Genomic DNA, 17,525 nt, shown 5'->3' with positions numbered 1-17,525 from the left:
ATGAAAAAATGTCTCATTCAATGTTTACATCACTCCCGGAACATAGAGGTATTCTTTAAGCCCTGCTATTATATTGTTCTAAAACTTTTTGTAAGCAGTTTAAATCTTTTTGCTGTCTAAGCCAAAATGAAGAGAAGGATTGTCCGAAAAGAAAACCTGAATAATTCAGTCCTCTCTTGGGAGAAAACAAAGTTAATCTCTCTGGAATCTATATAGTTGCAGAATCACTGGATCATTACACAACTCTCTACTTCACTTTGAAGTGTAGATTTCCAAGGTCTGTGAACATAAAGAAAATATTTGTAAACTTTTGCATGAAACTGATATAAGTAAAAGTGATCAAATATATAAAGTTAAGATCAATATTTTGTTTAATTTATAAATTGTCCTTTAAAAGATCAGCATGTTTGAAATGATTTAGCTTTCTAAAGTCCATCCATTATTATGAAGCTTGGGAAAGGACCCAGAGGCTGCTTAATATTTTTACTTTTTTCATGAAGTAGTTCTTTATCAACCTTGAAATCTGTCAATAAATATGAAAAAGAAGAAAAGAAAATATAAAACATGCATATTTTCCCTACTATCAACCTTGATTCAATCTATACCACTCTTGGATGGACAAGATATCCAAACTCTTTCTTGGAAAAGTTTCCCACCATACAAATAAACTTCGTTTTAATTATCTAGGACCCACAAATATACTGTCTATCAAGGATTTTTTTTTGCTGTAATTCTAAACCTATAAGACTATTAATTGATTGATTCAATTCAGTTTAGTTCTACTCTCACTTAGTAAGTATCTAATGTGAAGTAGACTGACATCAACCTTCAGAGCAGTGTCAGTTTTCACAGCATTTCACATGTGCTTCTAAAAGGAGAATATAAAGTAGTGACTCAGATTAATCAATTTGCCGAATTCATGCCCATGTTAAAACGAAACTTTCCAGGTCCTTTAGGATAAAAGGTATAGTTTCATTTGTTATTATTTTGTAATTTAAATAACTTTAGTTGGGGAAAACAGTTCACCGGTATCCCCAGAATGCCTTATCGTTTTACGATGTATTTGCTTCACCCATTTACGTTAACTATATCGAACCCTTGCAGGCATTTGAGTCTCAGCCCTGGACGAGTCTAATCACTTTATTTATAATGCGAAAACTAATGCTTATAGAGATTAAATAACTTGGCCAAGGTTACCCAGCTAGTTAGTGGCACTGAGCCAAGAGTCAAATTCAAGTATACTAGCCCTTAGTACAAGGCTCTGTATTCATTTTACAACTTTTTCTTTCTCTTTATCAGAACCTGACATTTGTCTGGAATAAGGAGCCTCTGTATTATTTATTTATTTATTTATTTTGTTTTAAAAACTGCATTGTGGCACTTACAGTTCTTATTCATATCTCAAGTTTCAAAATATCATTAACAGATTAAGCACTTGACTACATGCTGTTTTGGTGTTTGCACTACTCCCCTACCTTTCTACTGCTTTTTGTTGTTCAGAGAGCTTGTAAAGGGAGAAGGGAGTTGTAAAATTACAAAAAAAGAAAAGAATTAAGGACTTGGAGTGGTTAATAAATGGGGGAGGGGGGTTGAGGGAGTTATCAGAGGAATAAGTGTAGAAGAAGCACAAGATAGAAAAAAAACAGTGGTTTCTGAAGACCAAAGTTAGGAAGAATTGAGAAATAGATAGCTAGGCCATCAATCATTGTTCTTACAGGGGATGTGCTGATTCTGGCAGATTCTTCCTTAGGATCATGTAACCAGCACCAAACAAAGCTGTGAAGTAGGCAAAGCTTGTCTTGGAATTTTTTGTACTTTCTTGCATTCAGCTTTATTTTAAAAAAAAAAACAAAACAAAAAAAAAACAGGGATAGAACCAGCAACCAATAAATGCATTAAATGGAACAACAAATCAATGTTTCTCTCTCTCTCCCCCATCCTACCTTCCTCTTTCTCTCAAAAATCAGTCAATAAATAAAATTTTATTTTAAAGTTAAGTACTTTGTAGTTAGAGGCTGAGGTGAGTTTTGAATTCATGTTCATGACTCCAATATTCTTCTCATATCATGTTGCCCCTCTTTGGAAATTTGCTTGCCTCTTTCAGAGGATGGTTGGGAAATAAGGGTTGGGTGGAATGTGACCCTTTAATGGTAATCATGGTTAGAGAAATTCTAATTTTTTAATCTGTCAAAAGAAAAGTCAAATCATACAAGAAATAGCAGCTGTTTTCCTGGTGGAGGGCAGCTGTTTTCAGACTCTTGAAGCAAGAATGACATAATATAAAATAGTATTATGAAGGAAATAAGCAATCATAATGATGATAGACACAAATCATATTGCCAATATATAATACCTTAATTTGAAATGGTTCAGTACTTCTCATTAGTATAATTACACCCACCTTTACTACATTCCCACCAAATGAGTTAGTGTAGACATTACAAGCAGGAAAACGAAAATCTCTGTATATCTTCATGTTTGGAAACACAGTTTTGCCACAATTCATTTATTAAACAAATATTTAGGTGGTTTTTATATGTTAGGCAGCACTGGTAGCCACCAGGTTTACGGAGGTTAAAAAAAATAAAAAGATAGACCCAGGGCAGCCCAGTTTATATTTTAGTTCAGGCTCTAGTTGATAAATAGCAGGTGGGGTCTGTAACTTGTGTTTAAAGCTTGCCTCTCTACTTTGTGACCTTAGCATCTGATTTTGACACACTCGATTTCCCCATTTGTAACACAATTGACTTCAAATAAAAGTTGGTCTTCTTGTTTCAGGCGTACACACCATAGGAAGATGTGGCAGACAAAATGTTATGACATCCAGGTGAGAGGGTTTCTTGCACGTCTTCTTCCCCTCTGGTACCCGGCATTACTCGGCACCTATCTCACACCGCGCTCGCCCAGGAACGGGAAGCTGTTTTCACTGCAGCGCAGCTGCCTGGGCGGCGCGAGGAAAGCTCTCCACCTACAGCAGGAATAGGACCCGGGAAGGGCACTGCGGCCCAGCGTTCGGTTTCGGATTGTTCTTTGTTTGGGCCACACCGGGCTGGGTTCTGTGGCCGGCAACACCACGGCCGGTCCCGGAGCTGTTAGCATTTCTGCCATGTCGCAGCCGTCCCCACCCTTCCCCGTCCCTCGAGCGTGAGTGAATGCGCAAACAAGGGTTCCCAGGCGCCTGTGGCAAAGAGGCAGGAGAAGGCAGAAGTCGGGAGCGGACGGGGCAGTGACACCGCTGCAGCGAGACAGGACCAAGGCCCCACCGCGGAGAGTTAAAACCAGGAGGTCCCCAGGGGAAGAGGCCGAGGCGAGATGCTGGACGAGCGGGGGCCGGTGGAGGGCAGCAGATCACGGCAGTGCACTCCGCCTCCAGGGCCAAGTCCTGTACGGAGGCGCCCCCCCCCCCCCCGTGTCTCTTTTGGTTTCGACCTGCCGACTGGGAGGGGCCGCGGGACGCCATTCCCACAATGCTCTGGGGCGTGCCGCCGCCGTCGCTGCCGTCTCCGCTACCGCTAGTGGAAGAAGATGGCGGAAGGCGGAGCGGCGGATCTGGACATCCAGCGGTCTGACATCGCGACGCTGCTTAAAACCTCGCTCCGGAAAGGGGACACCTGGTGAGGGAAGGGGGTTGAGGTGGCCGTGGTTGCTCGAGGATGGTAGAGAACTGGGCGGGAACTGGAGGCTGGTATCTTTCGCTGGTGACAGGTGCGGGCAGGTCCGGCAGCGGCCGCCCTGGACAGAAGGATTTTGGCTGCTCCGGGAATGTTGGGTCAAAGATCGGACCAGAGATGAAAGCCTGGGTTCGTGGCTTGTCCGGGCAGCCTGAGAGGCTGGCGGGGAGCGGCAGCGATGGCTCGTGTAGTTTTCCCCGTCCTCCTTCCTCCCGTGGTGCCGCTCCCACTTCGGGCCTTTCCGAATGATAGGTTACAGTCGTTCGGCGTGAGTTCTTCGTGTTTGACAGGTCCTGGTACCGCGGCCGATCACCAGCTCGCCCGCTTTACTTCCCCAGGCATTTCCTTTCCCGGCATTGTCGCCATCCAAGTTCCCTATTATTCAGATTCTTGTGTTCTTCCGGGAGGCAGGCTGCAGGATGTTTGCGGTTCGTACTACACAGGTGGCATGTGTCAGGGCGCCACTTAAGAGAAGGAAACCTTAGTTTCCAGTTCCTTGTGAAGAGGGAGAGGAGGAGTGGGAAACCTTAGGCTTGGGAGGGCTACCACGTGGTCTTGTGCTTTAGTAGAGGCTTGATAGAAACCGGCAGTGTTTCTTAGAAGTGTAGCCCTTCCCTCCCCTAGGAAGCATAACGTAGGCCTGCAAAAAGTAGATAAGTGCACTTCAGGCTTAAGTCGCTTGCTAATATACAAACTTGTAAAATACCAAAGGATATCCTTAAATACTGAAGGAGGTGCAGGGAGTTTTAATACTTGTTGTATCCAAAATAACTTAAATATATGAATGTAAATAGCATAAATATGTGAATGTAAAACATGAACAGAAAGTGGTGTGTTTATTAGGAAGGATAATGTGCCTCTTTATCATAATAAAAATTGTTTTCACTTCTCATTGCCACCATAACAGTGGTATATAATTTACAGGGTTTTTTTGTGGTTTTTTAGTTTCTTTCATGTATTTCAATATGGCTTGGTGAAAGGAGCATAAGATTTAGACCTGAATTAAGTCATCGTTCCACCACCTAACTTGCAATATGAGTTCGTGGAAAGTTAATTTAAATCATTGTGCTTCAGTATCTTCATCTATGGAAACGGACAGTAATAATTTAATTATATGGGTTTTTTCTGGATTCAGTGAAATATTGTAAAGGTGATTTTCTATTTATCAGATAACATTAAATTTTAGTTACCTTCTTATTACGGACATTCACTTATAAATGCTAGGTGGTAGGATCATTTTCAAGTAGGCTAGTAGATGGTAGATTTGGGACTTGAATTTAAGTACTTTGATCTAAGTCTTGGTACTTTTTTCCTACTTTGTTAGGCTGTATACTATATTTATATAATAAAATTCTCTAAGGGTGTAAACATATACTTGTTGCATTACAGCAAAAAATATAATTTAATAATGGTTATTTATATTGGAGTGTTCCTGAGATGTTTATTACTGTGGGGAAATTGGACATTTCCTAGGACACTAATGAAACACCTTGGCCTGTGAATTATTAAAGACTAAATCAATCCTTGCTTCCTATTGTTTGTTAAAGAACACTTAAAAATTCTTAATTCACCTAGTTTATTACCACCTCATAAAAATTAATCTGTAAGTTAAAATATGGATATTAGTTATGTGGCTATGCTCTTTAATGTTATGTTTTTGTTATACTGAGTAATAACTGGTGTTGACACTACAGGATGATAGGAGCAATATGTATATTGTGGGTATTAAACTTTTTAAAGTTTGGTATTTTTATTTTTATTTTATTATTATTATTATTTTTAATCCTCACCTAGGACATTTTTTTTTTTTTGCATTTATCTTCAGATAGAGTGGGAGGGAGAGAGGGGGAAGAGAGAGAGAGAGAGAGACACATCGACTGGTTGCCACCCACACAACCCCAACCAGGGCGGGGACAAACTGCAACTGAGGTACATGCCTTTAGTGGGAACCAAACCTGGGGATCTCTGGTCCACTGGCCGATGTTCTAACCGCTGAGCAAACTGTCCAGGGCAAGTTTCATTTTTAAAATGAAAGTACATTTTGCTTTTTGACAAAGTTACTGTAGATTATTTTAAAGAGTAAATACAGAGAGTCTATAAATTTGAGTCATTTCAGTGCTTTTCCTTTTAAAGACAAGGAAACTGAAAGACCAGGTATTTAGGTAACAACAACATTTTTATCCTCACTTTGATTTCCCCACATATTTTAAGTGGAAAAAAGTGCAGGAGCAAGATGGTACTGGGGGGATTGCAGAGAGCAGTTTGGTTTATATGTGAGTAGTTTATTTCCAATTAGCAGGTGAAACCTATTGAAAAAAGAACTGGTAGAGAAGCTTCATTCAGAGTTTTGTTTTTGTTTTTTTTTTTTTTTTTTTCTTTATTGATTTTAGAGAGAGGAAGGGAGAAAGGGAGAGAGAAGCTTCATTCAGAGTTTTGTTTTTGTTTTTTTTTAATTTTTTTTTCTTTATTGATTTTAGAGAGAGGAAGGGAGAAAGGGAGAGAGAGAGAAACATCAATGAGAGAGAACATTCATTGGCCACCTCCTGCGTGCCCCCCACTGGTGATCAGGCCCATAGCCTGGACATGTTCCCTGACTGGGAATTGAACCGGTGACCTCTTGGTGCATGGGTCGATGCTCAACCACTGAGCCACACTGGCTAGGCTCATTTAGAGTTTTAAGGTAAATAATTTGATAAGTATAAAGTTGATATTATTCACGAATACAGAATTGGTAAAGATATTTAAAAATTTAGTTGTTACTTGGGCTTATCTTTTTGGAACTCATTAAAAAGTTATTTCTTTTTTTAATGTGTGTGTTTTTTGTTTTCTTTTTAATTTTTGGATGAGTCACTTATGGGTATTTGGGTAAATTCTGTGTTATTTTCCTTAGTTGAAATGGGCCATATGCAAATTGTCTTAGTACATGTATATAATCATCTTGGAAAGCCTGCTTGGACTATTGAGGAAAAAATGGTAGGTTTGCCATAAGTTTATTCTTGAAAGTTTAATACTGATATTTTATGTTATAGTCACATGTATTAAAATGAAAATATTTTATTAAGTAGGTTGTGAGCACTTTGCAGGTAAGGACTGTCTGTAGTACTCCGGAAACTAATACTTGGGCAGGAGTAAAGATGTGATTCTCCATAGATGCTAGAGTTTGTTTATTTGTAAATAGTGAATGATTTTTATCTGCAAACTAACTTTCCAGAGATGAAAATATGTTACACATGTCTGAGATGAGGAAGAACAAATTTTATGGTCTACTTGGTACTAGACTTTATAGTGACAAAAAGTCAAAATTGATACTTCTTAAAAAGTATGAAAGTAACACTGATTTACTCTAGAAGGTATGAAAAGACACAGATTTACTCTAGAAGAAGTAAAGCAATAGTCTCTTAATGCTGTTTCTTGATCTGTGTTTCAGCTCCAAGGAGAGATTCAGAAAACCATGAACTCTAGTGTTCGAATTTAGAAACTATAGAAAAAGGATAAAGGAGCTAGAATTGTTTAGTTTAGGATTAATGAAAGATACATGTTGATTTTTCCTGATGAGACAAAAGGAAATTTTGTTTAAAATACATTACAAGTAAGTATGTTAGTAATGAAGGAACCTTGTTAAGGGGATGGTAATTAAATAAATGAGTTACAAAGACAGGTTGTGAGTTATGGAATACTTTCTTTGCAGATATCATTTAAAACAGACCTATTATGAGTAAATAAGCAGATAACTACAAATCACCAAAATCTGCTTTGTTTCCCCATTTTTTTAAATGTCACTCTTTACCAATTATTTCCACTAAGTTTTATGTGCAAGTACGTTCAATGGTAACCATACATAACTAACTTTACAAAATAAATTTTGCATGTCATTTTTTATAATTCCTAGTAACTCAGTAAGTTTAAGGTAATTTTGGAGAGTAACTTTAATTTATATTCAGAGTCATTTAAAATGTGTATGATATTTCTGTTTCAATAAATTGCCAAGGAACAGTCCATCAGATCAATGAGGTTTTTTGATAGGAGACATTGATTTCAGTTTTAGAGCTTTCCTTTCATTCCTACTCTTAGAACTCTTTGAGGCTTTATTATTATTTATCTATTTTTTATCCTCACCCGAGGACATTTTTCCATTTTTTGTTTAGGTATAGTGGGAGGGAGAGACAGGAACAGAGAGAGAGAGAGAAACATCGATGCGAAAGGAACACATCCGCACGACCGACCAGGGCCAGGGACAAACTGCAACCAAGGTACGTGCCCCCAGAGGGAACCGAACCTGGGTCTCTCTGGACCACAGGCCGATGCTCTAACCGCTGAGCCAAACTGGCCAGGGCTGAGGCTTTATTTTATATGGTCCCTTATGCTTGTACAACTTTGATTTCCACTAACAGAAAACAATCTTAAATTGCATCAGTTAATAATGTAAGTGGACACTACTCATCACTATGAATTCCAAGCTATTTGGTATTTATTTCCTAAAATTTTTACATTACTATTACTGCTAAACTTAATTTTAGTTGTGCCAAAGTGTTTATTGCTAAAGTAACATCATTTTCAGGAAATGAAACCAGAAAGAAAAACTTTTTTAGTGTTAGTAAATTGATGAAAATTAGGACAGAAATAGTGACATTAAAGCATATTGTTCACATTTCAGTTGCCTAAAATCCAGAAAGGCATTTTTTCCTAATTTAAACCTTTTCATATGTATTTATAATCACTTCTAAGTTGTTAGTGAATCCAAGGTTAATGTATACTGCTTGACCAAGATGATCCAGAGCTTTAGTCAGTGATATTATATATATATATAATGACATTCAGACTTTATTTTCTCTAAATCATGCTATTTCCCATTAGCACATGTAAGGTATTAAATAAATGGTCATTTTTACAAAATAGTTTTGTGACAACTATTAATCTTGCTTGCACATAGTATAGTAAGAAAAAGTTGGTTTGTCTGACCATAACCTATAATACTACATTTAAAAACACTGTGCTGTGTACTGTTTTTAAGTACTTATTCATGTTAACTTATTTACTTAGAACCACAATTCTAGGACACTAGAATGTGAATAATGTACCATACTTCATATTTGACAAAATAGGAATCCTAGGCTCAGAGAGGTGTACACACAGTGATGTATCTGAGATTTGAACCCAAGTAGTTTAGGACTTTAATTCAGGACCTGTGATCACTGCACTACCCTGCCTCTTATTTGAAAGATACATTTTAAAATGTACTTTCATGCCCTGGTTGGTTTGGCTCAGAGGTTAGAATGTCTGCCTGCGGTCCATAGAGACCGGGTTCGGTTTCTCTAAGGGCATGTACGTCAGTTGCAGTTTGTCCCCGGCCCTGGTTGGGTCATGCGGGTGGCAGCCACTCGATGTGTCCCTTTCACATCAATGTTTCTCTCTCTCTTTCTCTTCCTCTCTCTCCCTCCCACTCTATCTGAACAAAAAATGAAAAAAATGTTTTTGGGTGAGGATAAAAAAAAAAAAAATTTAAATGTAGTTTCACTTTAAAAAGAAAAAATTTTTGACATTTTTTTCTCTTTAAATGGAGTCTATTTTATTTTAGTAGCACAGTTTAACCATTTTATCCCCCACTCATCTCTTGTGAATCTTCAGTTTATGTATAACAGAATATGTAGACAATCTTAATATCTTGCTTCTGGGAATAAAATATGTTTAAATATTAATAGGTGGCTAACTGAATATGTAGAATAAATGTTATTTTGATCAAATGTGCATTTAAACTAAAGAAACTGGGATCATTTATTGTTGAGATTTTGGATTTTAATTGTTTATCAGTAATTATAAACTTTTATTAGGGGCCATGTGATCCCTCCTCATATAGTTTTACAGAAATAACATATCAAGCAGATAGCAAGGGCTTGTAGGATATTTTGTTTTAGCACTTTGCCTATGTTTTAAAAGTGCTAGTTTAGTCCGGCTGGTGTGGCTCAGTGGTTGAGCATCGATCCAAGAGGTCACCGGTTCAATTTCCGGTCAGGACATATGCCCAGGTTGTGGACCCGATCCCCAGTGGGAAGCATGCAGGAGGTGGCCAGTCGGTGTTCTCTCTCATTGATGTTTCTATCTTTCTCTCCCTCTCACTTCCTTTCTCTCTAAAATCAGTAAAGTGGGGGGGGGGGGGGGAGTGCTAGTTTACAATAAGCCACAAATACATAGGCTCTCTTTTTTGTACTATGAACCCAGAGGAATAGCCCAGCCAGAAAATGCAAATATGAATGATGGTATTTTATCTTCCATGTTTAACAACTGATTTTTTTCCCCAGAAATAACTCTTTAATAAATTTTAAAGTAAAAGACATTTGAATTAAGACAAATGTTCAATACCTTTTCAACACTCATGACAAGTGCCATTCTGAGTAACGTTGCTGCTAGTAGAGCAATCAGTTTTTCTATCTGTCATTAGATATATTCGTTTTATTACATAAATTCACTGATTTTTCTTCATTTTGAGAATCACTTTATTAATAAGCCATGATTTTTATAAAAGTGAATTGAAACCATTAGATATATTGGCAGGGAGAAAAGGGGAAGGCTGAAAAGTGTGTTTACATGCATTATCTGATTTGATCCTCAAAATAAAGATCAAATATGTATTTATATTTCTTTCTTTTAGATAAGGAATCTGAACTCAGCGAAATCAATAGGTTTACATGTGGTATGCAGGTGATAATACCACCACTAGTGAACATTTATTGAATGCTTACTCTGTGCCAGCCACTATTCTAAATGCTTTATACTATGTAGCCTTAAAAGTAAATGCTCTTATTTACCTCATTTTACAGATGTTTGATACTTTCAGAACTGGTTTAGGTTTTTAAGTACATGGTTTATAATGATTTAAAATACTGGATATAGTAATATCTTCTTAGTATTAAAAATATTTCAAGCTTGTCACTGCTTAGATTTAACTCAAATAGTATTTTATTGTCTTTAAACTATTAAACTATTTCTTCTTAGTCCCCATGTAGAATTTTTCATCAATTGCTAGATTTTTTTCTTCCTTCAGTAATGTTAGTTCAGTTTGTGCCTTTTATTTTCATTTCCTCAGTTATTGCCGTAATTCATATTCTATCTTATTTTTATTCCTTTCAAGTTATTTATCCAGATTATTTCTCCATCTGTTCTTTAAACAAGAGAATGTTGTTCCTTTCAGTTTATTATCCAGTTTACACAGAAGTCACTACTAAAGAAACCTAAAATAAGACTAGTAGTAAGTGACCTCAGTTTTAGATACATATTACAATGAAATATCTGAGAGAATGTCAAAAATTGCTTCTCAGAAAGAAGTAAAGAGGTCAGCTTGTAATATAAGGCAGAAAACCTCTGTAGGATTAACCTGTATTCTTTATTATGCCCAGAACACTTTTACTGCTTCCATCAGTGAGATTCTGAATGGTGTCCTTATAGCTCTCCAAAAAGAAAAGGATGGTAGTAACTACTTTTTCTTCTCTATGAGGGGAGCTAAGAGGGCAAACATTCGAGAATCTTCCACTTTCCTTTTAGCTTTTAGAACACCAAAGTATTAGTGGATAATTCCTTACTGTTAAGGAAAATTGTTTAGCAGAAGTAGCCATAGAAAGGACTTCCTTTGTGAAAGAAGTCAAAGGCTCTAACAATCAAGTCCAAGAGTAGCTCTGAGTCAAGGCTATTCTAGGTTTTAGAGAATCAGTTAAATCAAAATCTGGGAGCATTAGAGAAAAAATTAATTATTTGAGTAAAAGAGCATCAAGTTGCCCAGCCGGTGTGGCTCAGTGGTTGAGCATCGACCCATGCACCAAGAGGTCGCTGGTTTGATTCTTGGTCAGGGCACATGTCCAGGTTGTGGGCCCAGTTCCTGGTTAGGGGCATGCAGGAGGTGGCCAATCGATGTTCTCTCTCATCGATCTTTCTATCTCTCTCTCTCCCTTCCTCTCTCTCTAAAAATCAGTAAAGAAAAATAAATAAAAGAGCATCAAGTTTCTTTAGTAAACAAAAAGATTAGGAATGATAAGGGTGAAGTGATTGAGGTAAAAAAAAACCTAATAATTCATATTGCTTTATATTTTTTAACAATATGTTTTAACAACTTGACAAAGTTTAACAGTTTAATCAAGATATTTATCTTTGATATAGGTGGAAAATATATATTCATAAATTTGAATGGATTTCAAGATGAAGAACCTTTTGATTCTCAGGAGAGGTATAGCTAAATAGTCGTATGTACCATATAGTTTTGGCTGTAGTTACCACTTGTTTACCATGTTAAGAGCTTTTTGCATGTATGAAATAAGTGAGTATTCTCATTTTATAGAGACTGGGGTACAGGGTTCAGTACACATGCTCATACACTCAGTGGTAGAACAGAGATTCTAACCTAGACAGTAAACTCAAAGCCTGCATTTTTAGCTGTACTGCCTGCCTATGAGTGATAGAGCCATATCCATATTATGGAAGTAACTTTCGGAGTGATGAATACTTGAAAGTATTACAATAAAAAAGTGACAGCTTTGTTACATTAGTAAAACACCAGGTTCAACTGTTATTCGTATGAGGAACCTATAGAGTTTTCTGGGCCTCCTTGGTTTAACATTCTGGTCTTAGTAGTTTCATTTCTAACTATTGTAGCTCTACTTTGATACAGATAGTGGTCTCATTTCCTGCAAATTATTTACTTATTTCTACCTTATAGGGCTTTATACATCATTTGTATTATTTCAAATACATTTTACTAATTCTTGACTTTCACTTCAAAACCTAACTCAAAACCAATCTCTGTAAAATCATCTCTAATAATCCCATCCTTTTTTTTTTTTTTTTTTTCCATCCTCACCCGAGGACATTTTTCCGTTTTCTGTTCAGATAGAGTGGGAGGGAGAGAGAGAGAAACATCGATGTGAAAGGGACACATCGAGTGGCTGCCACCCGCACGACCAACCAGGGCCGGGGACAAACTGCAACCAAGGTACGTGCCCTTAGTGGGAACCGAACCCGGGTCTCTCTGGACCACAGGCAGACGCTCCAGCTGCTGAGCCAAACCGTCCAAGGCTAATCCCATCCTTTAAAAAAAAAAGTATATATATATATACATAAACTGCTTTATTGTGATATAATTTACATATTGTGCAATTCACCCACTTAACATGTACAGTTCACTGGGTTTGGGTATATTCAGAGTCATGTAACCATCACCACAGTCAATTTTTATCATCTGTAAAGGAGTTCCACAATTTCTCCCCAACTCTCCCTGCTCTAGTCTAAGCAGTTACTAATGTACTTTATAGTCTATAGCTTTGCCTATTCTGAGTATTTCATATAATTGGAATCATATAATAACATATGATTTTTGTGTCTCTCTTCATTCACTTAACATAATGTTTTTTAGGTTCATCCATGTTGTAGTGTATATCAATAGTTCATTTCTTTTTATTGTCAAATATTTCATTGTACAGACTACATTGGAATTTATCCCTTTATCAGTTGATGGACCTTTGGATTGTTTACATTTTTTGGCTGTGAACATTTGTGTGCAAGTTTTTGTGTAGTCATGTTTTCATTACTCTTGGTTATATACTTAGGAGTGGAATTGTTGAGTCCCTATGTTTATTTTTTTGAAGAGTTGATAGACTCTTTTCCAACATGGCTGTACCATTTTACATTGCCAGTGTATAAGGATTTCTCCACATCCTTGTCAGCGTGTTATTATCTGTCTTTTTTATTAGCCATCTTAGTGGGTGTGCTGTTTTGAATTGCATTTCCCTAATGGCTAGTGATGTTGCACATCTTTTCATAAATGCTTATTGGCCATTTGTATATATTCTTTGGAAAAATATCTGTCTAGATTCTTTGCCCATTTTTAAATTTGGTTATTTGTCTTTGTATTATTAGTTTTAAGATTTCTTTACATATTCCAGATACAAATATGTTATCCGAAAGATGATTTACAAAATTCCCTCCCTTTCAATTTTCTTTGCACTTTCACAATCTTACTTGGCCTCCTTCTTGAGTTCCTTGTTTGTATCTTAGGTCAGCTGTAAAAAGAGGTCATAAAACAAGTTCTTGCTAACTGATGAATTTAATGTACAGAGCAGAAAATAAGTTGGAAATGCTTGAAATCTAAAAATTAAGATAGAGTTCAACTGGTGTGGCTCAGTGGTTGAATATCAACCCATGCACCAAGAGGTCGCCGGTTTGATTACCAGTCAGGGCACATGCCCAGGTTGTGGCCCTGGTCCCCAGTGGGGGCATGCAGGAAATGGCCAATCCATGTTCCTCTCATCAATGTCTCTATCTCTCTCCCTTGCCCTTCCTTTCTCTCTAAAATCAATAAAGAAAAATTACTTTAAAAATAAATTAAATAAATAAATATTGAGATATAGAGGGATGACTGACCAAACCATTGTTCATTTAAAATAATTTCATAGATTTTCTTTGGTTAAGTTTTACTGAAACAATGAAGTTCTGAATTTTAGTCTCTGGTACTTAAAAAAATTTCAGTGAAATATATGATAAAATACAAGATACTATCAATATCTCCTTTATTAAAAAATGGTTTTATGCCATTGCTACTCATATGTAATTTACACAGTATTTCTTTTTTTAATCCTCGCCCGGGGACATTTTTTCACTTTTTGTTCAGATAGAGTGGGAGGGAAAGAGAGGAAGAGAGAGAGAGAAACATCGACGTGAAAGGGACACATTGAGTGGCTACCTCCCACATGACCTAACTAGGAATGGGGACAAACTGCAACCGAGGTACATGCCCTTAGTGGGAACTGAACCTGGGTCTCTCTGGACCGCAGGCTGATGCTCTAACCACTGAGCCAAACCGGCCAGGGCTACACAGTATTTCATTAGATGAGAGAATTAATCTTAGAGTGAATTAGCAAATTAACATGCAGAATTTTTTATGCCGTTAATTTTGCACAAGGTATTTATACATATTGTTCTGAAATTAAGTGTAATACATTGTATTAGGCTGATATTTTTGTGTATCTTTTTTGTTGTAAAAGAATGAGTGCTTTATGCCTACTTTGCAGAGAAAAAGGTAGGATTTAAAAAAAATAATGTTCTCAGACATTTCACATAAGCAGAATTTTCACCGATACATCTCCTAGGGCAAGAGAAACAAAGAAAAAAACAAACAGATGAGACCACATCAAACTAAAAAGCTTCTGCACTGCAAAAGAAACCAACAAAATGAAAGGGGAACCCACTGTATGAGAGAACATATTTGCCAATGATATATTTGATAAGGGGCTATATAAAGAACTCATACAAGTCAACAAAAGGAAGATAGACCATCCAATTAAAAATGGCAAAGGACCTCAATAGACACTTCTCCAAAGAGCACATACAGATGGCCAGTAGACATGAAAAAATGCTCAACGTCACTAATCATCACAGAGATTCAAATTAAAACTACAGTGAGTTAACATGTCACACCTGCCAAAATGGCTACCATCAATAGTCAATAACTGCTGGCAATGATGTGGAGAAAAGGAACCCTAGTACACTGCTGGTAGGAATGCAGACTGGTGCACCCATTATAGAAAACAGTGGAGGGTTTCCTCAAAAAATTAAAAATTGAATTGCCTTTTGACCCAGTGATCCCACTTCTGAGAACATATCCTAAGAATCCTGAAACACCAATCAGACATAATATATGCACCTGTATATAGCCAAGATCTGAAAACAGCCCAAGTGCCCATTAGTAGATGCGTGAATAAAACAGCTGTGGTACATTTACACAGTGAATACTATGCAGCTATGAAAAAGAAGGATCTCCTACCCTTTTCGACAGCATGGATGGACCTAGAGATTATGCTAAGTGGAATAAGCCAGTCAGAGAAAGACAAATATCACATGATCTCGCTTACATGTGGAATCCAATGAATAAAGTAAACTGATGAACAGAATAGGTCCAGAGGCTTGGATGCGTGGAACAGACTGACAAGTCTCAGAAGGGAGGGGAGTTAGTGGGGACAGGAAGAAATTAACCAGAATACTTGCCCATGGGCACAGACAATAGTGTGGTGAAGTCTTGGGGTGGGGGTGGGAGTGGGGCTGGGTGGAGGTGAGCAAAGGTGGAGAAATGGGGGACATCTGTAATACTACCAACAATAAAAAATAAACTAAAACTAAAATAACCACAATGTTATTTTTATGTCAATATTAGGCAATTAAGCATTAGGAACTTCTTACCTGAAAGTTGTCAGCATGAACATAAACTAATTAAAAAGGAACAATGTGTTTACATTCACTAGCACTGTGCTTTCGTTAATCCTGCTATTAGGATTTACTCATTTCCCTGTACTACTTTTAAACCTCTTTATATCTAGGACTATTTCTGAATCATTATTAGTTCCTATGTAGCTTTCCTAAATTTGCTTCTAATATATAGAAAAACATGAAACAACTTTTGAAATTCTCCTATCTTCCCCACTGCCAAAAATACATACCAAAAGCTGGCCTTTTTATATAGCTTTTCTGCATTTGAGGACTGTGTTAAAATTAACTCAGATTTATTTGTTATACTAATATTGGCCTAGCCTCTCTGGAGACATTGAAAATCATTCTGTACAGACCACAATACAAATTGTCTTTCTTGATGCCTTCAGGATATATAGCACCATACAATTTAGACCTTTTAAAGTACTCGTAACATAACTTTATGTACGTTTTTGATTTATTAATCATTTCACATGTATTTGATCCTTCCAACAGTCTTGTGAAATATTCCCAGTGGTCTTCATGAAATGTAAATCAGATCATATCTCTTTCCTTCTAAAAAATCTTTCAATGGCTTTTCATTGCATTTAAGATAAAATCTTTATCATTATCTTAAAGGCAATACGTAGTCTGGCCCCAGACCATGTCTCCAGCCTTATCTAGCATTTCTCACTTTGTTTGAAACTCAAACCTCATTTAGTAAGTTCCTTCAACATATCCAACTCCCAAAGTTGCTCTGACCCTAACACATGCTGTTCCTTTAGTCTAGATACCATTTTTTTTTTCTCTTCCTGAAATAACGTCTATTCATATGCCAAAATGGTACTTTCTCAAAGAGACTATTTTGCATAGGGGCCCTTTTTTATGCTTTCTTTTTTTTTTTTTTCCTTATTGGTTTTAGAGAGAGGAAGGGAGAGGGGAGAGAAATAAAAACATAAGAGAGTACATTAATTGACCGCTTCCTGCATGGCCCCCATTGAGGATCGGGCCCACAGCCTGAGCATGCGCCTTGCCTGGGAATTGAACCAGTGACCTCTGGTGCATAGATCCTTGTACTTTTCCTTCACAGCAGGATATTTTACTACATATCCATATCTTAATTACATACCATTGCTCTCCACAGGACCCCGAATTCCATGAACTTAGGGACCTTGACTATTTGATAACCACCTATTCATATGGAATAGCATATTAGACCTGCAATAAATATTGTTTGAATAAATGAATTTCCATTTCTAATATATACAATCTAAAGGTTTTAGTGCTGAGTAACTTTCCTAAGACCTCACAGCAGGTAATGTCAGGAAAAGAATTTTGGTCTAGTACTTTTCTGCAGTTAATTTAAAATTTGTATTTTCAAGTCTGATTTCAACAGGTAAGAAAATTTATAATCAAAAATAAAAGTTGAGATTGAATGTGAAGAAATTCAGCCACAATTTAGTGTTTACCACAACTCGAGCAAACCTTTTTCCTTTTTAAAAAAATTTTTTTTCTTTATTGATTTTAGAGAGAGAGAGGAAGGGAGAGGGAGAGAGAAATAGAAACATCGATGAGAGATAACCATGATTGGCCGCCTCCTGCATGTCCCTCACTGGGGATCTGGCCCGCAACCTG

General features: G+C 37.0%; 1 protein-coding gene across 14 annotated transcripts in view; it reads left to right on the top strand.

Moving 5' to 3' along the window:
- Positions 1-3,472: 3,472 nt before the first annotated feature.
- Positions 3,473-17,525, top strand: part of USP15 (ubiquitin specific peptidase 15) — a 118,936-nt gene continuing 104,883 nt past the window's right edge. For 9 of the 14 annotated variants that reach the window (XR_004958317.1, XM_036251853.1, XM_036251856.1 and 6 more), the window contains exon 1: positions 3,475-3,614. Coding sequence is in view for 10 of the 14 variants with exons in the window: in XM_036251853.1 (XP_036107746.1) it covers positions 3,526-3,614 (89 nt within the window). In the remaining 4 variants the exon portion in view is untranslated. Of the gene's footprint in view, positions 3,615-6,561; positions 6,645-7,237; positions 7,261-10,317; positions 10,457-11,816; positions 11,884-17,525 lie in introns of those variants that run through there. The other 5 variants (XM_036251855.1, XM_036251854.1, XM_036251850.1 and 2 more) reach the window with 5 other exon arrangements.

This window comes from Molossus molossus, unplaced genomic scaffold (genome assembly GCF_014108415.1).
Source record: "Molossus molossus isolate mMolMol1 unplaced genomic scaffold, mMolMol1.p scaffold_m16_p_10, whole genome shotgun sequence".
In the NCBI taxonomy this organism is placed as follows: Eukaryota; Metazoa; Chordata; class Mammalia; order Chiroptera; family Molossidae; genus Molossus; species Molossus molossus.
The sequence above is the reverse complement of the archived record's forward strand: the minus strand, read 5'-3'. Positions and strand labels throughout refer to the sequence as shown.